The sequence below is a fragment of the Aythya marila genome (assembly GCF_965140915.1).
Source record: "Aythya marila genome assembly, chromosome: 15".
Lineage (NCBI taxonomy): Eukaryota > Metazoa > Chordata > Aves > Anseriformes > Anatidae > Aythya > Aythya marila.
Window position 1 is genome coordinate 8,118,655 of NC_139056.1, and position 27,114 is coordinate 8,145,768.

Sequence of the window (27,114 nt, forward strand, 5' to 3'; positions counted from 1 at the left end):
CTGAAGAGACATTGTTTGCTGAATCGTATGCAAAGATTTTTTCCTACATTTTTCTTGTTCTCATGCTTTCCTACCCTAAGGAATGTAATTGTTGCCATAATTAACGATGCCTTTGGGATTTATGCAATGGCTACAGTTGGCATTGCTCTCTAAAAACTTTGAACTCTGGTTTTAATCCATTTTAATGTGATTTTTGTCCTCTCACACAGGGAGTTCACACTTTTTCTTACCCATGAAGAGCTGAAGCATGTGGGCTACTCTGTTAGTTTTGCTGTCACATGGACTCTGGATCACTGAACTATGTAGCCTGGAGGGATCACTCAAGACAAGTTGCATTTTCTGTATGATCTTGCCAGAATTTGCCTGCTTGGTGAGCAGGTTGGCTTGCATTCAAGTTGAAAGTCAGCGCTGAAATAAGGTAGAGATAAAGTCAGGGATGTGCTAGAGACACGGATTTGAAGTTAATGTGACTGCAGGTATTTTAAGATGGTATGTTATACAGATACATATTTTTATGCAACTATGACTGTCGTCAGATCATTGGGGGGTATGGGTATGCTGTTGAGAATTGTCAGAATACTTTAGTGCAGAACAGTCACCTCTGTAATATTGTATCTGCTGGGAGTGAAACTAGAGTGGTATTGGGGATTAACCCTGGCAACCAGGTAAGCACCACACAGTCACATGCTTGTTTGCCCTGCTCAGCGGGGTCAGGGAAAGAACTAGAAACGTAAAAATGCAAAGAACTCATGGGTTGAAATAAAGATAGTTTAATGGCTAAAGGAAAAGCTGTGTGTGTAAGCAAAGTAAAATAAGAAATTCATTCAGTGTTTCTCCTTGGCAGGCATATGCTCAGCCACTTCTAAGAAAGCAAAGATTAATCATGCTTAACAATTACTTGGGAAGACACATTATAACTCTGAACACATGCCCCTGCTCCTCATGCCACATTGCTCCTCTTTGCCCCTAGCTTTTATTGCTGGGTGTGATGTGAAATACGGTATAGAATATCCCTTTGGTCAGCTTAGTGTTCCTCCCCAGCCTTTTGTCCACCCTCAGCCATCTTGCTGAGAGGACAACAGGAAAAACATGAGGCCTTGACTGGCTGTAAGCACTATTCATTAAAAGCTAAAACAACAGTATTTCGTCAATACTATTCATTACAAATCCAAAGCATAGTGTATCCAGCCAAAACCACTGTTATTTGGCCACTGTTGCAGGTGGCTTCTTCTTGTAGTGTTACTAAATAAACACTCTTAGGCTTCTTATTTTGAAATAAAGTTTGTGGAATAGGGACTAGAACCCAAGTTTCTGAAGTGCTATGGCAGTACTCTAACCATTGGGCCAACACTTACTGTTACACATATGCATTTTTCAGAAGAAATCCTTTTAGAAGGTCACGATGTTCAATCGCCCAGCTCTGATCTGAGTATTGGTGCTTAAGATGGTTCTGTTTGAAGTCTGACTTCCTTGGTCTCCGTGTTTGCATATGTGTAGGCTCACCAGCATAATAGCTGGCTATTGGACACAGTTACAGAGCTGAGCTGCTTGCCTGACGATGCAATGAAAAGCTTTCAGCTGACACCTACTAACTGCCCATCACCAGTTTATCATCTTAGTCACTCTAAATAGATTCTTATTTGAACTCTTCCTTTACTCTTTTATGAGCTAAGAGAAGTCTATGGGATCTACTTCTGCTGGCTAAATGGTGCTTGGTCTGAAGTTCTTGAGTTCATAGTCTCTGTGCCTTCTGGTACAAAATTCAGTTTTGGTAGGTGATCACATTAGCAGTTAAGATGGATACTTTTCCATGATCTTCTCACTGTAGTCATACTGTTTAAGCTTCACCTGCATTACAACCTAAGACATGGAGGAAGCTCTCTGTTCTCAGTTCAGAGCAATACTATACCTGGCTTTGCTGTTCATGGTTCTCTGCTGTCCCACTATGACCACAAAGCCAGCTGCTATCTGGAAGTATTAGAGCTGCATAGAGCTGTGGTAGGTTCTGGTAGTTTCCAAAAGTGGGCTGCAGTCCTGTTGGAGTACTCCAAAAATAAAAGTAACTGTGTGCTGATCCCTTTATACAGAGTAGCTTGGCTTGGATCACTGCATTCAATGAGGGCTGCTGTGTCTAATTGTTTCCAGCCTGCTTTAGAGGTTATGACTGTCCCTCTGCATACAGACTTGGAGTGTGGATGCAGTTACCTAAATGTAGGTATTTAGGGCCTTGTTTGCTTTCTAGCTCCTGTGCCAGAACAGTGCAAGTCTCTTGAAGATCCTGTATGTCCTTAGATCCATCCTAGGGTTTCTTAGCACCATGTCTCCATGTGGTAGCCAAACCTGTCCCAAGTGCTTCATGTCATTTTTCGTTCAGCTAGATGTGTACATATTATTTTATTCCTTCAAAAGCAGTTACTTAGAAAATAACCAGAATGAAAAACTGATAATAGTTGACCTTTCCTAAAAAGTATGAGTAGTAAACATGTTCCATTGTATCCCATTCCTTTCCAGCATGTTGTGTTGCACCCAAGTGACACCTGCACACAAGAATATTGGAGTGTTTTTTTATAGACTTTTATTAGTGTGTAAGCACATCCATGGTGCATATAAAACTGTAACATTTGACTTAATTTGAACAAATGATATTTTATTTTTCAGTAAGTGATTAAAAAGGCACTTTCACCTTGTGAATGGTGCATCAGGGGTGTAGTAACCAGGAAAAAAAAAGTTATATTGAATACTTAAGACAAAATGAAAGTTTAAGAAAAGATTAACTGACCAATGCCTTTTTTTCCCCTGCAACAGTCTTACAAATCCTTTGTAAACTTTAGTTCACTGGGACTTAAATTGTCTGAGCTATTGGAACTTTCTTTCTGGACGATTCTTGGTGAAATACTCTGAATTTAAAACAAAACTTTTCAAACACACTTCATGGTAAAAGTTTTGGAGTACTTTCAACATCAATCTATACATTAGAGACAAGGCAGTTGTGCTTTTTATCATCATCAGAGGAGTGGGTGTGTGTGACCTTGACACTAAGAGTAGACTTAAACAGTGCTAAATATCATCCTCCTTCCCCTTACTGCAGTGCAATTTTTAAGCGTGTTTATTCACTGGCTTTTCCATTGAAATCTCCATCTCTTCCATCAATTTCTTCTTCACCTCCATCTGTTGCATTCTCAATTACTCTTCTGCCTCCAGATCGGCGGGGTGGGGCAAAAGATGTTGGCTCATTTCCCCTCCTGTAGTAAGTAAATAAAAAATAAAATTAGATGTTAGGTCATTTGCAGTTCTCACAAATAAGTGTAGAGTTTTGTAACAGTACCTGTGGGCCTGAGTTTTTAAATGCAAAACAGCCAAGAGCTGTGGGCACCTAATAAAGCTTTCTGTTCTGTACCATCTAAGGCTAGTTTATAGACAGGTTCAGACTCCCAGTTCCTTTGAACTGTGCTGGGATTCCTGTTCTTGTGCTTAAAGCTCCACTCTGAATTGTCTTATCTGCCACAGATCTCCTACTCTTCCTTTCATTTTACTGTTTTCCCCTGTAGGGACTGCAACTGATTGTGCTTAGAAGGGATTGGAAAGTGGGTTGCTTGTCCCTGCATCATCAGGGGAGCATTGCCAATGAGGAGATACAGAAATCTCATACCGAATTTCTGACCTGCAGTCTGAATAAACTCAACAGGTACTGAAAGCCAGGGACTGTAGTGCTGTGGATAACAGGAGGCATTTTTGAGCCCACAGTCCCTCTCTGCAAAGGCTGTGTTGCTTAGAGCACCACAGGTGCTGTGACATGTATGGCATCCTAGGCTGGGAGTAGCTCCAACCTTTTCCACAATGGGGAGAGGAAGCCATCAGTGTGCTTTCAAACTGTCTTAACTCACATGCTGACACTCAGCAGAGTGTTTTACAGAAGAGCTTGGAGAAAATGCTTTTTTTCCTCCTATCCCCTCTTCCTTTCCCTTCCCTCCCCTTCCCATGTATTCCATAGACACAGCCCAAGCTAGGAGCACTTTGGTCCTCAAGGTTAATTTTCTGGGAGGTGTGAGCAAGTGAGCCAGAAGATGTTTGTCTCTTCTTGGCCTCCATTGCTAGTGTGTTACAAAACAGTGGAGTTTTGTAACATGGCCTCTCACTTGCTCCTCATTAAGCAAACCTTTGTCAAGGCTTGAGACCACAGACATAAGCGACAAAATATTTTCATGATCACTGAATGTTTGGCCAAAATTACTAATTTGGTGTTAAAATACATCCAACTCTGCGCTTTTGGGTACAGCAATCATGCAGAAATATTTAAAGGCTTGTCTTGTCCTTGCAAAAGACTAAGCCACTGTCATCCTTTCTGAAGCAGCTATTCAAGCCCCAAATTCACTGTTGCATACTAGGGAAGTAGGTAAGAGCATTGGCTGGACTAAGTTATTTCAGAGGTACAAACCTGTATTTCCAAGGTGGAACTCCTTGAGACGTGTAGTCTGTTGCCTTTTTTTTGTGTGTGTGTGTTTAATCAGTTCTACCATTTAAGGTAGACTAATTGTGATGTGAACAAGCAACTAGCTGTAAATAATGCTTCATTGAAGTTCTGCTCTTAGAACTACTTCTGGTGCCAATGGCATGTATTGAACAGAAGGGTAATTAATTTCTACCCTGCCAGGGCTGACAGAGTAAAACAGCAGAGTCTACTACTTTATGATGCCAAGTATTTGTCCCTACGTTTTAGTTCAGTAGTTTAGGTCAGTAAATTTGTTAGTTCTTATCACTGAAGGTCTCAGTCTTCACGAGGAAGAGCTCTTTACCCCTCTTGGACTCTTGCTATCTGAACTTAATTATGAATCATTTGTCAAATGACGTTTTTATGCTGTGGTAGTTCACTGAAGTGCTATAGAAGAACATGGGACTGGTAGAGAGTAATAGGAAGTCTACCCACTTCTTGTAGTAAGTCTTGGCTACAGAAAAGTGAACACCCTTCAAACTAGTATTGGACCTGTGTATAGATACTTTTTGTTTAAATCTGTTAATCTAAAACAGGTTCATGTCTTTGATAATGTTCTTGTGGTCATTTGCATCAATGCCTTTAGAGTAATGTGTACAGCTGAGGCAAGCCCTAAGCATTAGTGTTTTGCTTAGCATCTATTTTGTCTATCTTTGAACAAGTGCTAATGGAGTGGTGCTTGAATAACAGCCTGATTGGGAAGATCAGCCTGACTAAAAGGCACATGCAAGGACAAGACATCTTCTTTAAATATTTGTGTATTCACAGCGAAATCCAGCATATTTAAAATAAGAGATATACAAATATTACAAGGCAGTAGCTCTTCAATTTTTGCAACAGCAGGTGTTATTCCTATCTCTAGAGAATGTGATGAAGTATAACATAATGCTGTGCTACGTTACAGTGTTCATATTAATTCTGATGTCTGTGCTTTACATTTCAGTAATAGTAGACAAGCAACATACAGTAGACAAGCAAGTAATGGCTGCAAAACAGCTCTAAAAGCCTTAGTAATAGCTATTTGTAAGCGACACAGGCACAGAATGCTACATAACGAATGGCAAGATTTCCTCTTCTCTCTGTGATTGGATGCCACCAATGTGTAATAAATCACATGCAAATAAGACCTTTGCAAATCTCATGTGAATTAGATAGGGTCTTACCTTAAAATCAACATTACAGTATGCATAAGAAATACTGTGAAACACTTAACATGCTGTGATGATTCATATTCATTAGTGCTTTTAATCAATTTTACTAATTAATGGTGTATTTGATTTGCAGATTTTCTTTTTTTGGCTGTAAATAGGTGCAAAAAAGACAATTTTCATGCAGAAAATGTCAGAGTACTTTATTAGGTACTCTGTTGGTAGAGTTTATAAGAGGTGAGAATGCAACATTGGTAAGTCTACAACAGTACATAACCTACTTGTAAGAAAGATGTATCACTGATGAACAGCTGACGGTAGCTAGCTTATTGTAATATTTGTCTCTTTTGAAAAAAAATTATTAATGCCAAGATATCCAAGCCTTCACAGTTTGCAGAAACCTCACATAATTTTTACTTGGGCCAAAGAAAATGGAAATTTGTGCAACACAAGCTAGCTGCAAAGTTGAAGGCATGGTACCTGCTTAGTCATGCGAAGGTTCCTGTGTCCCTCTGAAACAGAGATAAAGAGTCCCGGGCAGTTATACTAAGCACATGGTCATGATCAGAGGTAGGTAGATTACTTTTAAATAATTAAACAAAGTACATTACAGCCAATGACATTACATTTGGATCAGACAAAGATCAACTGTGCTATTCTATGTAAAAACGCTTTTCTGTGTAAAAGGGACTGGATGCAGCTGCTCCTTTGTTAAGCAGCCAGGAGCATGCACCACCCAAGATGGTGCTAATGGAAAAGGCCACCACATCCCTAATCCTTCACTTCGAAGGAAGTATTCATATCTGGAGGTTCACGCATGTTACTGGCAAACCTGAACAACAGCTTCAAGAACACAACTAGGCAGGTGCGTTAGTTTCATCTGAAATACCTTTGGTTTTCGGTAGAAAACAAAATTTCACAGCATGATGATGCAGATTCAGCACCTTCCTATAATTTAAGTCATCCTGTATTTCAGTGACTTGGAGCTTTCAGACCCAACAAGTGCAGGAAAACTCAGGTATGTAGCGGGCTGATCACAGCTTTATCTTATTCCCAGTTAGTTTTAACTAACTTAGTTTAGCTTAATAAGAAAATACGGAGGGACATTTTGATCTTTCCTTGGTCTAATGACACTGAATAAGGAAGGGTGAAGTCCAAAGAGACTTTTGGATAAGAGTCACATAATGTGCTTTGCCTTTTGCTGCCCGTGGAGTTGTGCAAGACTGATTACAGTCATTGTGCGTGAGTTGTGCAGGTATGAGAGTGTGAAAAGCACGAGCATTTCTAACTGTATTTGTAACTGTAAGAATAAATATATACAGCAATAAGGGTATTTTCTAAAGCAACCAAGTCTAATTCTGTTCCTATTTAAGCCAATAGGAGTTTCAGTTAGAAAAAGAGGTAAGTCTGTGCCATGTTATCACAGTTGTTCATCTCACAGCTGAAATCCTGAGACTGCTTCAGTTTATGAAATGCATTTCACCTTCTGATTTTGGCCTTTTGTTGCATCTGCCAAGCTAATACAAGGAGTAATTTTGCAGTATAATCAGTGTCTGTTTGTTACTCAAGTAGATATTTTTTCTACATTTCTAATTTAGTTCTAAATTTCAAGGTTGTCACTGAGTGGGAACAGCTATTCCAAACAAAGGCACTCTACCTTAGCTTGCTCTTCAGTGCTGCAACCTCCCGGCCCAGGGCTTCGTTACTCTCAGTAGCTTCATCCAGCTCTCTCTGCAGCTTCCTGCGGTTTGCGTTGATACGCTGAGACTCTTCCTCAGCCTCCTCCAGCTGCCTTTTCAGTTGCTTGAGTCGTAGGTTGCCCTTCTCGGCCTACGTGAAAAATTTAGAATAATTCTTTAAGTCAAAACAGGTCTGATAGCTTTAGATTCCTCATTTTAATTTCATATTTTACAGAAATAATGACCTGAATTCAGTTTTACAGAAACATGACCTGACCTGAATCAAAGGTGAAAGCTTAAAATCTAAAAATGTAAAAATAATGTTACTTTATGGGAGTTCATTTTGCTAATGGGCACTGTATTTGGAAACTACTTGTTCCTTTTACTGCACAGTCCTACCTCTGCATTTCTGATTTTCAAGTTGGTGTGTTTTATGTGAAGTTAAACTTTTCAGTGTGGGACAAAATTTGATCATGGTCTCCATTTGTGTACCAAAAGGGATGTTGTGCAGAGTCCTATGTATCACTGTGTGAAGTCAGACTGTTGCAGCTGGTTGATGGGCAAGGACTTTAACACTTGTCTCAGCATGAAAGAAGAATCAGATTGTCAAGTCTTTTAGCAGAGTGCTATATAGCTCTCCCAGCACAGAATATTCTTCAAGGTGGAACGTGGAATATTCTTTTCTTGGGGTAAAACCTGAAAATCCCTGTGCCCCAGGCTAAGACCCTTATGCCATATTCTGATACCTGATCTTTGTACTGCTCTGCTTGCTTTCTCTCGTCCTCCACCTGCAGCAATGCATCCTTGAGCTTCTTGTCCTTCTGGCGCAATGTCTTGGCTGCAGCCTGCTTCTCTCTGCAAATGACAATGCAACATTTGATGATGTAGAAGTTCTGTAGTTCTCACCTGCCTCGGGAATGTGGCACCAAGGAACAGTGTGTTAAAGGCCTTACTGAATTTCATAGATGAATTCTAAGCAAAACTTAAAGGTTGTGTTCTTGTGTTCAAATCAAGTATGCGTCTTTGCTATATGCTAAGGTGCTCCAGGGATATGGAGATGTGCTCAAGCATGAGTTGATTTCCTCAAGAAACAGTCCTACAAATGGCACAGTATATAACAGAGAATCTGGCAGGGGCATACGGCAAGGCAGGGGAACAGATCCTTGCCTTTGATACCAGTAGAACTTTTCAGCAATAAAATGGTTCTACTCAGAATCTGGAATAACTCCAATTAATGGCTGTGTCTCTAAGAAATGTTAAGTGGATGAGAGACTTCACCAAATATTAATGGCACTGAGAGCCCAATTATATAAATCCTATATGCTTTTGTTTAATTTGACTGATTAACTGGAACAATAAATGGATAGCTGTACCATCTGGAATTCCACGTACCTGGCTTCCTGTTCCAACTGCTCTTCAAGAGATGCAATTTTGGCCTCCAGAGCAGCAATTGTGCTCTTGAATTTGGACTTCACAGCTCCCTCCATCTCTTGCAGTTTACTCTTTAGCTCTTTGTTCTGCCTCTCCAGTTGCTGCCTGGCATTTTCATTCTTCTGTGCAGTTGAACGCTCTGTTGCCAGCTCGTTGTTCAGCTGCTCAGCCTGAAAGGGTGAAAATGGATGCTGTCAAAAATGTGTACTTTCAGGGAAATGACAGGTGGTGATTCATGGTGGCAGTTCTCCAAATATTTATTCAGAACCACAAATAGCTTTCACAAATGCAAACAGGGACACACATGCTGAAATGAACTCTACCTGCTGTACTGCTTTCCTCATGCGATCACCCATTGCCTCTATGTTGCTGTGCTCCTCTTCTAGCTCTTCCTCCAGTTGGGCAATTCTTGCCTCTAGGCGCCGTTTCTCATCCTGAAGGCTTGTCCTGTAAGTTTAAGAAGTATGTTGTTATGGCTCTGATGAGTTGAATGTGTTTGAAACTATTAGGAACTGCCTATAATTCACAAAGAAAAGAAAAGCAGATCATGAAACTGGTCAGACATGCATGTTGTGTTGTCAAGCCTGGTTGGCTGTTGGGACAGGCCTACCTGGCAGCCGGGCAATGTTCAGCAGCATGTTTATAGCTTTGTGAGTCATCCAGACTATTCCTACCTTCCAGAAGAAGCACTTGCAAGTTCCTCTGCCATCTCTTCTTTCTCCAGATCTGCTTGTTTGCGAGCTCTTTCTGCAGCAGCCAGGTCCTAGGAGTAAAGGAAAAGGAAGCATAATAAAGAAATGAGCAAGTGTTCAGTTAGACAACCATGAATTTTCTGAAACTAGTGTATGCTGGGTTGTCCAGTTAATGGAATAAATTATTATATCATAAATCCTAGGGAAGTATGACAAAATACACTTTCCCCAGACTGTCAGCCTGCTTTCTATTAATTTTAGACAAAAAGATTTCCATTTAATATATACAGGAATAATTAATTCATTCAGGAACTTATAGATACTGAGAACAATTTGTGTTGAATCATACAGATAATTTTCCTTTAGATCTGATGAACTGTGCTTTTTTCCAAGGTGTTTTTTTCAGTTTAGTCTGGTTATGTTCAGATGTATATTTGACAACTGTTGGAGTGCATGGAACACACGTAACTTGTAGCAAGTTCTGCTTATAGCTTTCCATCTGTAACTATTGTAGCACTTATATTGTTTCACTACAGTTCTGTTTTGCTACTGAACATCCTGTGTACTCTGCTTTATATTGCTTTAGAAGTTTTTTACTTTACCTCTTGAAGCTGGATGAGTTCTGCTTCCAGGCTCTTTGCTTTCTTCTCATTCTCTCTGGCTGTAGCAAATATTTCTTCTCTGGCAGCCCGTGCATCATCCAGCTCTCGTTGGTAGTCTTTCATCTGAGCCTTTTTGAAAAGAAAAACAGATTTATTTTTGTCTGGCTTTATTACAATTTCAGTAGAAAGAAATTTACACAGACTAGAAGACACACATTTACGTAGTCATAATGCCTGATTAAATGATGTTTTTTGGAGAGATCAGCTAGCACGTGTTGGAAGGGTCTGAAATGCTATTCCAAGAAGAGTGATGCTTCCGCTTGCACACTGTGACTTTTGTAATGCCTGTTGTCCTCATTTCCCTGGAATGTTTGAGTATGTGTGTGATTTTAATCTTTGCAAATACGTCTGCTTTCATTGTTTAGTTGTCAGCATATGACAGAACAGTAGATATGGAGATGCACAGTATAAATATGAAGATATTCAGAAATTGCATGATTTCTGAAGAATCTTTTGTACTGACTCTTAGAACCAGGATTGAATTCTTATAGTAGGCTTTATCCCGTGGCCCTTTCTCTACATTGGAATATGTTTTTCTTCAAATCAGTAAGTTAATAGCAGATGGGTGTTGGTTAGAGAATGTTGGAAGCTCTCTGTAATGATGACATTTAAGGTTTTCATGGTTTGCCTTGTAAAGTTTTCTTTTTCATTCATATTGAACATTACAGTACAGATACTTGGTTCTGGTAGGTTAGTTAAAAGTCCCTGTCTAACCTATCACCTGTAACAAGTATCATGTTCACAGATGTCACCAAACTTTCATGTTGTGTCAGTACAAAAGACAGCAGCAGAAAAGACAACTGTATTTGTGCGTTGTACATACTTGTAATTTGCGAAGTTGTTTGATGGCTTCTTCCCGAGCTTTGTTAGCAGAATCAGCTTGGCTTTCTAGATCTTTGACATCAATCTCCAACTTCTTTTTGGCTGCAGCTGCTAGGGCACGTTGCTTTCGCTCGTCTTCCAGTTCCGTTTCATATTCATGGAGCTGATCATTAAAGAAGACAAGATTAGAAAAGTCCTCAAGAGCTTTTAAACACTGTATAATTCTGGGTAATCTATACAGTCCTCTATATCACTGTTAATTGTGGTATCACTAGCCGTTAAAATATTTACATTTTGTTCAAAAATTGAAGGCTGTTCAAAGGAGTCAGCAATATAGGTTCTGTACTTGTGAAAATCTGACAGCTACAGTATTTGTCCTTGCTGTCACACTACTATACATACTAGTATATATCTATATTCTACATATCTACATAATAGGTTCTGTCCTGTCTGTGTTCATTTCCAGTGCTTTTGTATCCACTCAGCATACCTTGAGAAGGCAAATAAATGTACAGAAGAATAGATACATTGAGAAGGCAAATGGATATATTAGTTGGTGTCTTTTTTCACTTGCACTGAGAACACAGGGAAAATTCTCCTTACTGTGCTAGAAATAATTCATGTTTTATACTATATTGATTGTAGGGTTGAATTGCTACATCTGTTTTCTGTTGGACATTGTGCATCTGCTACTGAAACAGGAAAAATGTAATACTGCTATCCAATTTTGTGCTTTTTTTAGTGCAATAGCCAACATGTAGTTTTTATTTGCCAAGCACAAGGAAATATAATGTTTCCTTATTATTACAGTAAAGTGCTTTAGTATAGGCACAAGGCTGGGGACTTTCATCTGTTTTGTTGAGATATTTACAAATGCAATAACAAAGAATGATACCTGTTTAAGGAGTTGTCTTCTCTTCTCCTCATTCTGTTCATCTCTGGCCTGTAGATCTCTTTCAAACTGGCTTTTCATGGCTTGCATGTTAACTTCCAACCTGAGTTTGGCATCTTCAGCAGCCTGTAGCTCATCCTCTAGCTCTTCTAATTGTGTCTTCATCTCTTCTACTTGCTGTTCAAGGGTCCGTTTAGACTTCTCCAATTCGTGGACCTTTTTAAGCAATGAGAAATTCATAGATTTGTTATAAGAAATAAAAATAATTTCACTTAAACACAGCTTATTTGCATTATAGGCCATTTGAAAACATCAGCTATGGACAATGAATGAGGTAAATTGCAGTGTAAGTAGTAAACCAGCGTTTTCTGTACACTTGAAAATCTGTCTTAAAATAAACTGGGAGACCTTGAATCTCAAACTTTCATTTTTAATCAGTCAAGTATCATCACTGAGTTTAGTCAGTATTAAAAGTGATACTGTCATCTCACTGTAATAAAATAAATGATTGGCAATGTATCAGTGGAAATTTGCTGCAGCTGTACAAGTACATGTTAGGCTGGTGGCAAACTCAAATGTGATTATGAGATTGCAGAGTTTACAACTTTAAAGTTGCTTAATAAATAAATGATTTAGAATCCCTTTTTCCAATCTTAGAAGAATCTTCAAACTTGAAGCCATATTAAGAATAAAAGTCGCTTACAGTTACTTTGCCAAGTCTCTTGAAGGTTTGGGTACAAATAGAATAAAATTTGAATTTTGCACAAAATATCTGATCTTGTTGAAAGGTTTTGTGTGCTACAGAGAACTCCCCACACTGAAAACAACTATCTGTTTGTTAGCTGCTATTTTAAGTTACCGTGGATATCATTCTGAGCCCAAAACTTACATTCTTGCCGACATCATCTTTGGAGCTAACAAGATCTTCCATTTCAGCTTTCAACATTTTGTTTGTTCTCTCCAGTTCTTCTTTGGCTTCCAAAGCCTCTTCAAGCGCCCGCGCCAATGACAGAGCCTTTGTTTCCTTTTCTCTTGCTTCAGCTTCTGCCCTGTCCCTTTCGTCTGCATATTTTGAAGAGATGTTTTTCTCTTCAGCCAGCATCTATAAAAAGGAATTCATTAGTAGAATGTATTTTCTATTGAAACGGTCTTATCAGTTGTTAATGACAGAGAGAAACCCGCATTTTGATCAATGTATATAAATGCTAATTAACCACTATATGGTATGTTTAGTTCAATCCTACTTTATTTTTTGACCCTGATCTTTTAGATGAGGGTCAAAAGATTTTTGATCTTTCTTTGTGCCAGTGGATTCCTTCTGAGTCCCAGAAAAGTTAGGTGATAACATAGCAAGGGAGAATTTTAAATTCACACCTGATCAAACTTCTTCTGCTTCTTCTCAAGGTTGGAGACCAGCTGACGTTGGTTATCTAAATCCACCACCAGGTCATCCAGCTCCTGCTGGAGTCTGTTCTTGGTTTTTTCCAGTTTGTCATAAGAAGCAGCCTTTTCTTCAAACTGTTGCGTGAGACTTTCGATTTCTCGCTGAAGTTTCTTTTTACCTTCTTCCATAGTTTCTACTGTGGCAGAAAATTCCTGTAGCTTCTTCTTAGAGTCGGAGAGCTGAAATTTGAATTTAGAGAACAAATCTTTATAGCAAGCGACAAAAAAGCTTGGCAGAGAAGGTGACTAAGAGACAACCAAGATCAAGAAATCTATCATTTGACCCATGTGAGGCTACTTACAGTTACCCATTACTCATCCTTTATAAAATGAGGCAGACTACAGGCCTAGTATGCACATTCAGGCCTACTGTGCAAGACTCTCTTGGGACCTGTGTTGCATATATACCTAGAGGAAGAGTGCTGGCTCCATTGTAGAGCCTCACTGATGCCATCTGGGCTATCAGCACTACTCACTGAAGGTCCATATGCTTTATCAGGATAGTTCTACAAACCTGAAACCTGTGGAATTACAAAACTCAGTGATGGAGCTAGTGATTTATATAGCACTGATACCTGTATCGTAAGCGTTGAAATATGTCTCTCCAGATTTTGTTTTGCTTCTACTTCTTCATCCAATTGCTCCTGCAAGCTGTTCTTCTCATCTTCCAACTGACGAAGCTTGGTAGACACATTTAGCTTCTGCCGTGTTTCTTCCTGAAGCAGCTCCTGTAGTTACCACATCAACCAACAAGTTGGTCATTAGTTTAGGTCATTTATAGTGTATTTATAATTACTGTAGGTGAGCTTTTACTGGATATAGTTTTACCTGTGTGTCTTGTAGCTGAGATCCTAAGGTTGCAACATCTTTGGTCAATTTGATTGTCTTGCTTTCTGCTTCGTTGAGCAAACCAGTAACATTTTCAACCTCAATCTATGGGAGACCAAAGTGACAACGCTCAGTTTTTTTGCACAACTTCAATCTAGAGCAAACTAAAGTTAAAGGAATACGTTGAAGTCTTAATGTTTGATTGGATTCTGAATCTGCTTCTATGCTTCTTGGGTCACCTCAAGCACTAAAGGTGTTTCTAGCTCAACTGGAATTCATAGGAGAGCCATAAACTTTGCCACAATTTTTCTGGACAGTATATGGGATTTAAGTCCCATAGAACTAAATCCTACATACAAAATCTGCAGTGTCTGAACGTCATCTTTGTGACCTGTACATTAAGACCCCAAGTTGTAATGCTGGTTTTGTCTAGAGTATACCTTAGTATCATATTACTATCAAATATCATAGCCTGTTCCTAATCATAAGACAATACTAATATATTGTATATACCACAACAACAGGCAGTATTTTCAGGAATTCAGTTGTGAGAAATATCGTTGTTTACATGAATGACACAGATGCTGAAAATACAGCTCCCGTTTTTCATTCACTTTCCAGTGACTTGCAAAGATGAATGGGGATTTTCCTGTATTTTCCTTTCTCTTAAGTTTGAGAGAAGCTGATGCATTTTGATTATATTTTCTTCATTATCCATTAACTTAAAATAAAAAAGAAAAGCTTACTGCTACTCTGAAAAAAGTTGTAAGAACATGCTTGGTCAGTATTGCTAGGCACTGCAAATCTACCAAAGAGTCATCTTAAATTATCTTTAGTTAATTTGTTATTAGGAACTAAATTGTAAATAAGTAAGCATTCTCCTTTCCCTGTCATTTCTCTGAGTACATCTTATAAGATTAATAGTTGTTTGATCCATTTCCAGAAGCCACATTCCTATTGGTGTTCCCCACCACCCTACAACAAATGAACAGAAAGAATCTTTTAAAAACGTGCAGTGCTGTCTCTGGAACAGTGGTGGCATTACAGACGTGTACAGGGAGACCGTGAGACTAAGAGCTGTCACTTCCATGAAACAGCGTTCTAACTGTTTAACAGCATGATAGCTGAGGTAGGAGCCCTACAGATGACAAGGAGCATTCCAGCTGAAGTCAAGAGAGCCAGGATTCCTCCAGGTGTACTCTAAATGAACTTGGCTTAACTGGTCTACTCAAGTCCAAGGTGTCACAGTGAAAGGTCAGACTCCCCCTTACCTGTAGTTTATGAACTCTTTCATTGAGTTCTGTCCGAACACGCTCTCCATCTGTGTACTTGGACTGTAACTCTTGCAGTTGTACTTCCAGCTTCTTCTTTTTGTGCTCCACATCTTGTTTGGCCTGATTCAGGCTCCTGACTTCATTAGCCAGCTCAGAATTTTCTTTCTCCAGTGTCTGTTTGGTCTTATCCAAGTTTGCTTTAGCCTAAAAGCGTGAAGTGAAGAAAGAATTTTTATAAAATGAAGTCGTATTTAGTGGATAGTTTTCAATAAGATGAACTTCTGCTTACCCTTTTAAATTGTTCCAGCTGCTCTGTTAGCTCTTCTACAGCTTGAGTGTGTTTTTGCCTCATCTCCTGGACTTGGGCTTCATGAGTTCGAGTCTCCTCCTCCAGAGCTCTTTTCAGCACTGTGACTTCCTGTTCACGCTTTGCTCTGCAAGGTAACACATGTAAATGAAGCAACAGTAGATAAGAGTGTTTCAGTCGCTGGGAAAATGACTGAATGTCCTGCACAGGTGTAGAAGGTGCTGCAGCTACCAAAACTCACATTCAATTCTAGTGTATGGTTTTTGGATCTTTAGGAGTTGGAAGGCTCCAACACAATGAAAGCCATAGGAGTTGCAGTACTAAGTTATGGCAAGGCAGAATGAAAGCAAACTGAAAGTCAGTCTAGTTATAGTTCATGTTGAGAGATAATGCAAAAATGAATTTACAGAAATGCCATGAGGTGACTATCACAGGATATAACAGACAGGATCAGAGGAAGTTGCATTGAGATCAGTTAAAAGAATTATGGTCCAAAGAACTGTGGTCCCTGAAGCATGAAACATCAGGGGAAAAATAAAAGGTTTAGATTTTTATGTAATTAAGTACAAGACTGAATTATTTAGGTGCCTAAGACAGAAAATGAGATACCTAGCTCCAGAAAAAAATAATTTAGATAATCTGAATTAGATTGTCTAGATCTTGGAGACCATCACTGTGAGAGACTAATCTTTCCACTGACTGCTCTCTTCCAAATGTGCCATTTACAATTATGTCATCTGGGTTAACCCACCACAGGGCCATATGAAACACCAGACAGTGTTGTACTGAGCTTGGTGACAGCTTTTATTTGGTCCACGTGCGAAGTCTCCCTACCTGAGTTCTTGCTGGGTGGCTGTAGTATCCAAAGTATCTTCAAGCTCTGTTTTAAGAGCCTCCAGCTCTTCACCTAGGTCTCTCTTCTGTTTTTCTGCTTTGTTTCTTGCAGCTTTCTCAGACTCCAAGTCTTCCTGGAGATCAGAGATGAGAGATTCCAATTCACGGATCTTCTTGAGGGCATTGTTCTTCTGACTAGTTTCATCCTCAAGCCTGAAAAGAACACATTTCATTTTCTGTATTAAAAATATGATTTCACTTTCAGGAAATTGGTATACAGAGATTAAAAGTTTATCACCAGGGTGTAATTTTAACAAACTGGAAATATTTAGTTTTACCATTATCACTTCAGAAGGAAGCATGGTTTGTCTATATGAAGTTATATCTACTTGTATTTAAGATAACATGTGATACCATATATTTATACTTTTATTTGGTGTTCTGGTGTTCTAGAGTTCTAGAGTGGTATTTAACAATGTAATTGTGAGCAGTAAGTCATGCCAGTAAGTTTTGAAAGCCCTGCTTTATATTTATATGAACCTACCTGAAAACTGTGCAAGAAAGTACCAGAGAAAGAGAGGGAACTGATGTAAAGGGGATCTGACAGCTCTGTTTTATCAGGACATGATAACTGGAGATGCTGAATCAACTGATTCAGTTTTGGTTGAGTGTTCTCCCTCTTAAATTTATACAGAAAATCCACAGACTAGAATGGATTGAAGTTAGACTTACATTTTTGCCTTTTGCCTATAAACTATGTTGTTACTTTTCATTCTTTACTTGGCAGCACTGCCAAGGTCTTTGGGAAGAGGAGTTTTCATTGCTATCTGGACATAATGTTAGGTTGTTTATGAGCATACTGTCATTTATTTTTTTTTAGTTGCAAAGGAATTTGGAAGTTGGGAAAGCATGCTGACAGAATGTTCTGAGATGAGATTCAGAGCTGCAGCATCTGGGTGTCTAGGGAGGGAAGGGACATGTTACAGCCTGGCATTTTCAACCTGTGTGCAGATTCAAGAGTGAATACCTGGCTAGAGCAGCCTGCAGCTCTTCCTCTTTCTTGGCTAGTTGTGCCTTCAGCTCAGCAATTTGTGCCTGAAGCTCTGCAATTTGCTCATGTAGATCACTTGACTCCCCTTCCAACTTCCTCTTTGTTTTCTCCAGTTCTTGTCTGCTCTTCTCCTCTTTCTTCAGCCGCACTGAAAAAGTAAGGATTTTGTTCATGGGACTGGTTAGTACAAGGAATTCTTAACCTAATCTTAAATTCAGACAAAACTATTTTGGCCATCAGTGAGGCCATACAAATGGCTTCAGCATACGAAAGTTGGAAAACACCATGCAGAATTTTTAGTTTGCTTCAGATTCTGTTTGTTTGTTTGACATGAACTATGACAAAAATCTGACATAAAACATTGTTCATGTTACCTTCCAGTTCTGAAATCATAGATTCATGTTTGTTTTTTAGCTTTGTAAGATTTTTGGCTTTTTCTTCCTCTTCTGCAAGATTTGTTGTTAGATCGCTTATTCTTTCTTCAAGAAGTTTTCTTTCCTTAAGAAGAATAAAATAATTTTGTTAACAGAAGTGTCTTCCATTGGTGATTATGAAGCATCTCCACACCAAATGAAAAATGTCCAAGATACTGTCTTTCAATGCTGTTTTTCCTGAGATTGTAGTGATATATTACTATTCCTCTATTATAGAGGGGCTAAAAAGTGGTACCTAAAGTTTCCATCCTCTCTAATCTGCTGTTATTAGAATCTTATACTCACTCTAGTGGCTGGTAAGTATAGGGCCTAGTTGAGAGGAGCATCCCCTCTCCATATACTGGAATACATGTTTACTTCTCATTCTAATCATGAAGATTGGTTTAAATTGGTTGAAAACCAAGAGACTTATTTACTCCTCTTGAGGCCAAGAAAATCTGTTCCACTGATTGTGCTTGGCTTCTGTGGTGATTTTGCTTGAAGATACTGTCACCACAATGGACCTCAAAACTGGTATTTTTACATAATTTTGAATTATTTAAATAAGCACAGGAAATTCATCAGAAATTTGCTGACTACAGGCTGAACTGATCATCTGGTACATATGTACACCCATGAAACTCTGTAGTTTTCCTAAAGCATTCCTATTGTTCTTCTAGCTGAAGAGATTTTCTCTTATCTTGCACAAAGTAAAAAATGGACCCACAACACTTACCTTTGTTAGCTTGTTATTCTGATCTTCCATTATGAGAATATCATCTTCCATTTTCTTTATCTTGCCATCTGCTGTTACTTTTTCAAGCTGCAGTTTCTGTCTTGCAGCTTCTTCTTCTTCAAGCTGTTCTTCCAGGTCCTTTGTAGGGAAAAAGAAATAATGAATTCTGGAAATAAAATACCACTTAGATAACAGGAAATGCCTAATGCTTGTCAGTCTATGTGGGTATGTTCTAGACTTCAGTTTTACTAAGAAATAGATAATCTGTAACGCTTGGTGATTTGAAAGAAAAGATTTGTTAATTCTTTAGAGAAAATTTAAAATTGGGGTATGGAAAGAAGATGTATAAAGAATTCTGGAGGAAAGAACAAATATTGATTGTTCTTACTTCAGTAGAGTAGGCACATACTGTTGAGGGCTGTATAGCAAGCTCTTTGATCAGCAAACCTCAGATCCTATGTCCTTTTTTTTCTCTGAGATGCATGTTATTGTCTCTAGTTGTTGCTTACACCTTCTTACCAGCATTTGTTGCTGCATCTTTTTCTTTTCTGCTTGCAACTGTTGGCTGCGCTCCTCCTCTTCCTCAATTCTGGCCTCCATCTCATGCAGAATCTCTTCCAGCTCTTGTTTCTTAGCAGCTAAACGGACTCTCATCTCTTCAGCTTCAGCATAGAGTTCAGTTTCTGCCTGAAGCTGTTCCTGAAGGAGGTTCTTCTCTTCACAAAGCTACACAGATAAAATGGATAGGCAGGTAAATTTTAGATTGCAAATTGCCCCCCCCGGTGTCTTTATACTAGATAGGCCTAGTATACAGGTAGGCAGCTGCACCACACACTTTTTGTGCAGGCACTAGGCCTCCACTGAAGGAACTGGGAGTTTGCACTGAGCTTTTGTTCTGGACCATTGACTGCTATGAATACAATTGTAACTCCAAAGGAAGAAGAGACCTTTACTACAACAGCTTCTAGAAATGGTGAGAGTAGCTAGCATTTCAGAGAGATTCAGAGCTGTAAATCACCTGGGTGTGTTTCTGTTCTAGCTCCTTCAATTCAGCCTCTGCTTTCTGCTGTCTTTCCTTAGTTCTTTGCAGTTCTTCATCCTTGGCCTGCATTTCTTCCTCTTGGCGGGTGACTTGTAGCAGTGGTTTCACCTGGAAATAAAAAGGTATTTTAAAGAATGTTTCCTACCAGTGCTTATGTTACTAAATGCAGCACTTAATGGTGCCAGGCTGATGGGTACTGAAGGCAGCACTATCTGTTGTTCCTCAAGTAGTGAAACTACTTGAGACAGAAATACTGTCTAACCAAACTCAGCGTAAACATCTTTAAAGCAGCAAACCCCTGCAGTGTTATTAACTGGCTTTGTGTTAATTCTTGAAGCCTTGTGAGCACCTCTACCTTGAACAGTATTGCTTCTTGAAGGATTCCAAGCCTGGTTTCATGTGTTGAGAATGCCCATGGACTACAACTGCTGCACAGAAAGGCACACATGCACACGCATGTGTGTGTTAGTGACTTGCTATCAATGCAGGTAGCAACAATTTTCTGAATCCAAACTGAAGGCAATTTTTGGAAAAGCAAAACAAAACAACACACAAAAAAAGCCTCTTTAGTAGGAAAATAGACTTAATTTGCTTGACTGCCTAGCAAAAAGATGTTTAATATCCCAATTAGGGAGTTCCTAAGCTACTCTATCACTAGATGCATAACTGCATGTTCATGAGATTCTGTTTTAGGCTCTCTTCTCATTAACCACCAATGTGAAAATATTTCCTTTTTGGCAATTAAAAAAGAACACATGCAAAATCTTATATGAATCTCTGCTTAATTAGTTTGTTTTCATCCCAAGCTAAAACTAACTTTAATGTTAATGGCATTATATGAATCCAGTGTATCTCTTAATCCAAAATTTTGCAAAGCTAATGAAGCTCTTGCAGTCAGCTGTGTTGAACTGGAGCAGGAAGGGTGCCTGACATGACACAAGTTGGAGTTGGTGTCTTGTGCAGTCTGTTTCTTTTGGAAAGCTGAGGGAGAGATTCACTGACAGTAGTCACTTACTTTAGTGAACAGTCTCCACCATTGCCAGTTCCTCAGCTTTAGATAAGCAGCACAGTTTCTTTGGATAACTTTCATTGCAGTCAGCTGTTGCTGTCTCTTGGCAAAGGCTCTGTGATTAAAAACACAAAACAAATTGGTTCAGTCTGAGAAAGCAGTGTCTGTAAGATACAAACGTTGAGTGTAGAAACTGTAACATGAGGGTCTGCTGATTTGAGGATTCTGCAATAATTCTTCTATCACTTAAACAGTGCCTGTGCTTTCTTGAGATAAGGTAATACCTCTGTTTAGACTACCAGTGTTTTATTTAGTCTTTTTTTTGACTGTTTGTGCTCAGTAGATAGGAATGAAACAGAAAGTAATTGTATAATTCTGGATATATTCAGAGTACGTGGGCACTCAGAACAGACATTGATTATTATTATTGAAACCTATTATGTTTAAATTTGTTTGCTCATCAATTTGAAACCCTTGGGAGTATGCAGGGAAAAGGGCATTGCTGTTAATAGTTTAGTGATGTACATTAACTGAGATCGTGCTAGATGACTCCAGTGTTTCATTCCCACACTGTGTAAGAAATTATTTAATGTTTTAGAAATGCCAGTGGTGCTGCTATTTGTACTGTAATAGCGTGTGTGACTCCAGGTATGGGTGAGGATGTACCTTGTCCTGTTAGTACAAACGTGTTTAAAAAATGGGTCTTTGCTTCAGAGGGTTTGCTGTACAGAAGGCTTAAGAAGCCTCACAATATAATTGCTCCCATAGTAATTATACTAGTGAGCTGCTTCTGGGCAGGAAGTGAGTCCTTTTAGGTCAGTATTAGACACAAGTTGAATTCTAATGCAATACAACTAATATGTAACAATGAAGTATCTTGGTATCTTCAGCTTTTTATACAAAGAACAAAAGGCTACTGTAGATACCCCACTGCCAAAGGTATTCTTTCTGTTAGTACGTATTCTTACTTTCTTGCCAGGTAGCCTCGGCACTGAGCCTGGAAGGCAATAATGACATCTGTGATCTTCAGGTCTCTCTCTTCTTCCAGGTGAGCCAGAACACCAGTTCTGAAGAAGATCTTACTCTGCCCAATTCTGTACAAGTTGGGATCAAGTTCCAGTGCTTTGATCTGGAGGAAAACAGATATATTTGTTAATTCCGGTGCTGAGTACTTAAAATTACTTATTTCTGTTCATTTGCAGCAGCTTTTATATAAGAGGTATAGACCTGATTATCAATAGGATTAAAGATGCTTTCCTCACCATCAGTATGCACGCCTGCTTTCCGTCCATGAATCCTTTAGGAATAGCATTTGCAGCAAGAATTTCGTATCTGCCAAAAGACACAGATGTTAAGGAGGTGGAAAAACATCAGATTATTTTGTATAGACAAACGTGTATTACAGCACTTTTAAACACTGAGTTAGGACTGAACAAGGGATTCCTACCGCTGACGGAACTCCTGGAAGACGATCCTGTTGGGGAATCCCTGTCGGCAGATACGAATACCTTCCAAGACACCATTACAGCGCAACTGCTCCAGCACTAAATGGGCATCAAGTTTGCCAGCCTGAAAAGGGAATGAGAAGTATTCTTAGCACAGTTGAAATATACAAAGATGTTACTTCAAACATCTACGTTTTAAGATATCATTAATTTCTGTAATGTGCTGACAAAGTGAGCACCTCAGCATGCATAATGTGCCAGGGTTCTGAAAACTGAGCATTTGAAATTTACCCTTTTTTCATGATTTGGAATGATACAGCGAACAAAGTTGGGATTGGTATTCCTTAAGGTGGTCATCAGTTTGGTCAGCTGCTCCTTATAGAGTTGGCCCACAGTACGGAACATGCCTTTCTTGGTTTTTGAAGCACTAGGCAGTGAACTTTCAGTCATCTTGGCCATCTGGTCCAGCCCAACTATACGGTCCACTGCAATATAAAAGGAAGTGTGAACGGGATTGCTTATATAAACTATCCTCACCATGCATTACAGCTGTCACTGCCATTGCTAAAGTGCAACTTGCAAAAGAGGACCAAATTATTTTTGATGCAACAGAAGCATCCTAACAAAAGCACTAGAAGATCCTTCTAGGTAAATAGTCCGCTTCCGTCAAACTTGAAATGAGGAGCTTTGTAAACTAGTGATAGAATGGGAAAATGGAATACACAGATTTTATGTTTTGTTTTATGTTTGCTCTACAAAGGACAGTTCTGCAAAATATCCCCATTGGTAGGTTTGTGTCCTACCAACCAGAAAAAAACATCAGTGAGCCTAGCTTGAAGGTTTCAAACCACCTTCCTGGAGTTTGCATGCATGCTTATTTGCAGATGTTACGTATCTATAGTGTAGTATATATGTCTTACAGATCCATAGAAATTTTTTAAAAAAGAAATTTTTCATATGTACACAGACATTTTTCTGGTGGAATCTGAGATTATACGTTGCTGAAGAGAACTGCTGCGGGACTTTTGGGAAAGGAGTGTCAAAGGTAAGGACTGCTCACAGTCATTAATAATAAACAGCATAAACAGCAATAACCTGTATTAAGTCAGCTGTATTAAGTCAGGTAAGGAAATTATTTTAGTTGTGCTTAAATCTATCTAGTGATGTTTTCCATAAATATTTCTTTAAAAAAAGGCTATTCTTGCTTCTTAGTTCAATCTCTTCTATTCTTAGTTTCAAACTCGTTTCCTGCTTGTAAGGGATAGCTGTCAGAATAGTTCTGGTAGAATTTTCTCCCTTTAAACCACATTACTGATTTAGAGTTGCAATTCATACCATCTTTCCAAAGGTCTGCCACAAATTTGTCTGAAGACTGGTTTAGCAGAGAAGTCACGTTGTCATTTAGTGGATCCATGTTCTTTGTTAGCCAGGCAGTTGCATTGTAGGTAACCTGCAGGAAACAACACCAGGTCAAAAATCTGTTTTTGATACAGAAATCTGGAGTGGCCAAGAACACAAAATAATAAAATGACTGACACAAAACAATAAAATGTGAAAAGCACGCTTATAGTTAAGAGCTGAGTTGAATATTTATTCTTGCATGTACTTAGATCTAAAGGGCTTTTTTTTGCAGACATACCCATGGCAGGGGACCTACCCTGCCTTTAAAAATCTGCTTGCTAGAAAGGAATCCAAAGTATTAGGATTTTCAAAAACCCCAGTACTGGTTATTTTTGTTTCCATGTGATCTTAGAAGAAACATGAATGTTTTGCAAATTCTACTCCACATGTGTTGTAATTAAAGCTCTTAATGCATACATTATATTACTAAAGCTCTGCCTTATCAACAGGGGAACTGGACTGTTTTTACTGTTTGAGCATCACTGTATCAAAGTTCTATAATTCAAAATAGCTCAATCTCTCCAGTACCTTTCCTGCATAGTGCATTATACAGAATTCTGTTTTATCCTTGAGTTGCTTGGGCTTCTGGAATTTGGGATGGTTGCCTTGCTCTGTAATGAGTTTTTCCACAAAGGATGTGTCAGTAGCTTTGGGGAACCAGCACTCTTCATCCAGCAGAGCCAGGACACCTGGAGGATTGGTCTGCAAAGTGAGCAACACCAAATCAATATCATCATAGCTACAGACAAAGAAAGAACACCACCTTCTTTTTACTTTGTAACTAATCCTGCCAGGCATCAAGAATCTGAAATATCTTAAATGGCCGTCATATTGTACTGACAGATAATACCCCAAAGAAACCTACAAAGTGTCCCATCTATAGAGATATAATCTTACCGGTCTTTCAATTAGCTCAATGCAAGGTTGCAGGTCAAGGCCAAAGTCAATGAAATTCCATTCGATGCCCTCACGCTGATATTCCTCTTGCTCCAATATAAACATAGTGTGGTTGAAAAGCTGCTGAAGTTTTTCATTAGTGTAATTGATGCACAGCTGCTCAAAGGAATTGATCTGTGAGGAAGACAAAATAATTGAATTCCTAGTGTTAGAGAGACACCTGCAAGAGGGAACTTACATGACAAGATGAAATTTTCTACCTTCTATTTCTTTTTAAAGATTACTGAAATTAAAACCAAGGAATCTGTATTTTTCTAATTTAAGGTCTCAAAAATTTACAGTAAGTTCACAAGTGGTCAATCTCAGCATTGAACCTGTTTAATAAACCACAAAGACCAGACTTTGGTTCTAAACAGAGAGTCCCACAGTCACCCAGCAGGATAATGCTGCCAGCCCTGCACCTTTCCAGGTGGAGTAGTTGTGAGGATTGTCTTGGCCATGGGCAGCTAGCCAGCTTGAAAGAAACATATTGTTTTTGTGGCTCTGAATTTATTTTTTTTGTCATCTTGCATTCCAAACTACAGTGTGATGATAAGGAGTTGAACCAACTTGTATCTCACAGCACATACCTCAAAAATCTCAAATCCAGCAATATCAAGAATGCCCAAGAAAGAAGCACCTTGTCTTTTTGTTTTATCAAGAGCTTTGTTTACACGCGTTAGAATCCAACGGAAAAGACGTTCGAATTTTGCCTTGGCCAAAGCCTCTATGGCAAAGTCAGCCTGAAAAAAAGAAGAACAAAGTGTAAATAAAAGATGAAATGCAATTAACAGCTAATTTAAGTAAGAATAATGAATAGGGAGACAAGAAGCAGACATTTCCCTTTAGACAAGATGTAAGAAAGAAAAGAAGAAAGGAAAAATATCTTAAAGATTGCTGAGAAGACTGCAAGTAGATACCTGCTCTTTGGTCTGAGCTTTCTGAACAACATCTCGTCCTACTTTGATTCTTGGGGTTAGAATAGATCTTGTGAAATCTGTCACATTAATTCCCATCAGGTGACACACTTTTTGCGCAGCTAGAATAAAAGAGTGATACTATATTTTAGATTAAATTTTCTCTTAGTGGGTCAGTAAGTGTGAATACAAGCAGTCCAACAAGTATACAAAGCAATTTATCTTCCTTAAAAGCTCCTCTGTTGTACACACAAGAATAAAAATATTATTCATGATACAAGCAAGAAATTCACTGTTTGTCAGTTTATGGATTCAGGGTTACCAGAAAAGTTAGTGATAATTGAATGAATCGCAGGCATAATATATCTTTAAAGACCTGTGAAGCATATAGGCAATTACAATTAAATTAAAGATACAGATAGAGTGCTTACTCAGCTGCTGTTTTTTTTTTTTTTTTTTTTTTTTTTTTTTAATTTTTACTCAATTTTTAAAATGACAAATCATACCAGTATTGTCAGGCATAGAAGCTTGATCAGTGTTTCTCTCCTTCTTGAAGACAATATTACCCAGCTGTAGGACAGATGAAACAACTCTCAATATAGCTGTAAGATAAGCAGATAAAATAAATGAGGAATGGAATGACGCATTTGGAAAGCTCTATTCTCTGCAATAACAAAAGTTCATTGTATTTCCTGTGGTAGTCTATATCTCTATGGAAAGATGTAGGTTTGCTTTAAAAGACTTCTATAAACTTCAAGAGTTTGAGAGCTGACTGAGGAGCCACTCAGATAATTCATGCAGTGGAGTAAACAGGACAGTCTGGGAACACCAGCCCCTCCAAGTTAAGCTGTGCTGGTTCTCCAGGCAGACCCCCAGGTCTCAGGAATTCATCTTCTACTTAGAGTGGCCTGTAACATCTTTCCCACTTGGTCACTGGAGAATCTGTATCTCTGTCTTTAAAATCAAACATATCTATGAATTGCCAACAGCTTCAAAAATGTGTGGCACTTGTGAAGCTCAAGTTATGCAGGAACACGTGGTTTTTCACTCATGTAACTACAGCTAAATGCATACAAGTCTTTGCAGGATTAGCGCTGGAGTACAAAAAACTAATTGATGTTTGCTTACTAAAATGTGTATAAGTGTGATGATGCCTTACTTCAGGTAGTAAAATCTACTGCTATGTTATAGATGAGACCATATTAATCTAATCAATTTGTTCATTTGATAGACTTACAGGGGAGAATAATACTGCCCTAATGGGCTTATATTTTAAAGCATGAAATGAAAGGGGTTCAATCAGTAATACTCGTTTTGATATTTTGGAAAATGCTGCTGTCAATGCCAATGCACATGCCCTGGCTGGAGAATGAACCAGTCTTCATCAGTACTATGATCAGAATTTACAAGGAGTGGGATTATCATGGCTGTCCGGAAAGGCAAGACATTTTTTTCTTGGTACCCTTAGTCACTGATGCAGGGCTGAGAGATGATGATTAGCTCCTGCTGCAGCAGCTGGTCCAAGGCTCAAGAGATAGGATGACAATGTTTCTGCCACCAGGTGTCACTTGGGGCATGGCAACTGTAGCCATGGGTCATTCAGGCTGATGAGCATGATACAAAATCCTGCAGACTCCTAGTAACTGTGAGGGGTAAATATTTG

At 38.8% G+C, this 27,114-nt stretch overlaps 1 protein-coding gene across 3 annotated transcripts in view; it reads right to left on the reverse strand.

Annotated features, from left to right (window-relative positions):
• Positions 1 to 47: 47 nt before the first annotated feature.
• The window catches only part of MYH11 (myosin heavy chain 11), a 62,509-nt gene continuing 35,442 nt past the window's right edge, over positions 48 to 27,114 (reverse strand). For 2 of the 3 annotated variants that reach the window (XM_082772458.1, XM_082772457.1), the window contains 32 exons: positions 25,958 to 26,053; positions 25,455 to 25,573; positions 25,125 to 25,277; positions 24,496 to 24,669; positions 24,127 to 24,300; positions 23,533 to 23,647; positions 22,489 to 22,682; positions 22,200 to 22,321; positions 22,015 to 22,084; positions 21,721 to 21,881; positions 20,759 to 20,867; positions 19,720 to 19,851; positions 19,221 to 19,427; positions 18,702 to 18,839; positions 17,927 to 18,050; positions 17,529 to 17,700; positions 16,502 to 16,714; positions 15,650 to 15,794; positions 15,358 to 15,564; positions 14,087 to 14,191; positions 13,834 to 13,986; positions 13,190 to 13,438; positions 12,705 to 12,917; positions 11,819 to 12,031; positions 10,925 to 11,086; positions 10,042 to 10,170; positions 9,422 to 9,510; positions 9,071 to 9,194; positions 8,709 to 8,917; positions 8,063 to 8,171; positions 7,295 to 7,467; positions 48 to 3,242 (listed from right to left, as the gene is read on the reverse strand). In XM_082772458.1, the coding sequence (XP_082628584.1) occupies positions 3,107 to 3,242; positions 7,295 to 7,467; positions 8,063 to 8,171; positions 8,709 to 8,917; positions 9,071 to 9,194; positions 9,422 to 9,510; positions 10,042 to 10,170; positions 10,925 to 11,086; positions 11,819 to 12,031; positions 12,705 to 12,917; positions 13,190 to 13,438; positions 13,834 to 13,986; positions 14,087 to 14,191; positions 15,358 to 15,564; positions 15,650 to 15,794; positions 16,502 to 16,714; positions 17,529 to 17,700; positions 17,927 to 18,050; positions 18,702 to 18,839; positions 19,221 to 19,427; positions 19,720 to 19,851; positions 20,759 to 20,867; positions 21,721 to 21,881; positions 22,015 to 22,084; positions 22,200 to 22,321; positions 22,489 to 22,682; positions 23,533 to 23,647; positions 24,127 to 24,300; positions 24,496 to 24,669; positions 25,125 to 25,277; positions 25,455 to 25,573; positions 25,958 to 26,053 (4,889 nt within the window). In that variant the 3' untranslated portion in view covers positions 48 to 3,106. Of the gene's footprint in view, positions 3,243 to 6,117; positions 6,150 to 7,294; positions 7,468 to 8,062; positions 8,172 to 8,708; positions 8,918 to 9,070; positions 9,195 to 9,421; positions 9,511 to 10,041; positions 10,171 to 10,924; positions 11,087 to 11,818; positions 12,032 to 12,704; positions 12,918 to 13,189; positions 13,439 to 13,833; positions 13,987 to 14,086; positions 14,192 to 15,357; positions 15,565 to 15,649; positions 15,795 to 16,501; positions 16,715 to 17,528; positions 17,701 to 17,926; positions 18,051 to 18,701; positions 18,840 to 19,220; positions 19,428 to 19,719; positions 19,852 to 20,758; positions 20,868 to 21,720; positions 21,882 to 22,014; positions 22,085 to 22,199; positions 22,322 to 22,488; positions 22,683 to 23,532; positions 23,648 to 24,126; positions 24,301 to 24,495; positions 24,670 to 25,124; positions 25,278 to 25,454; positions 25,574 to 25,957; positions 26,054 to 27,114 lie in introns of all 3 variants that reach the window. The other variant, XM_082772459.1, reaches the window with a different exon arrangement.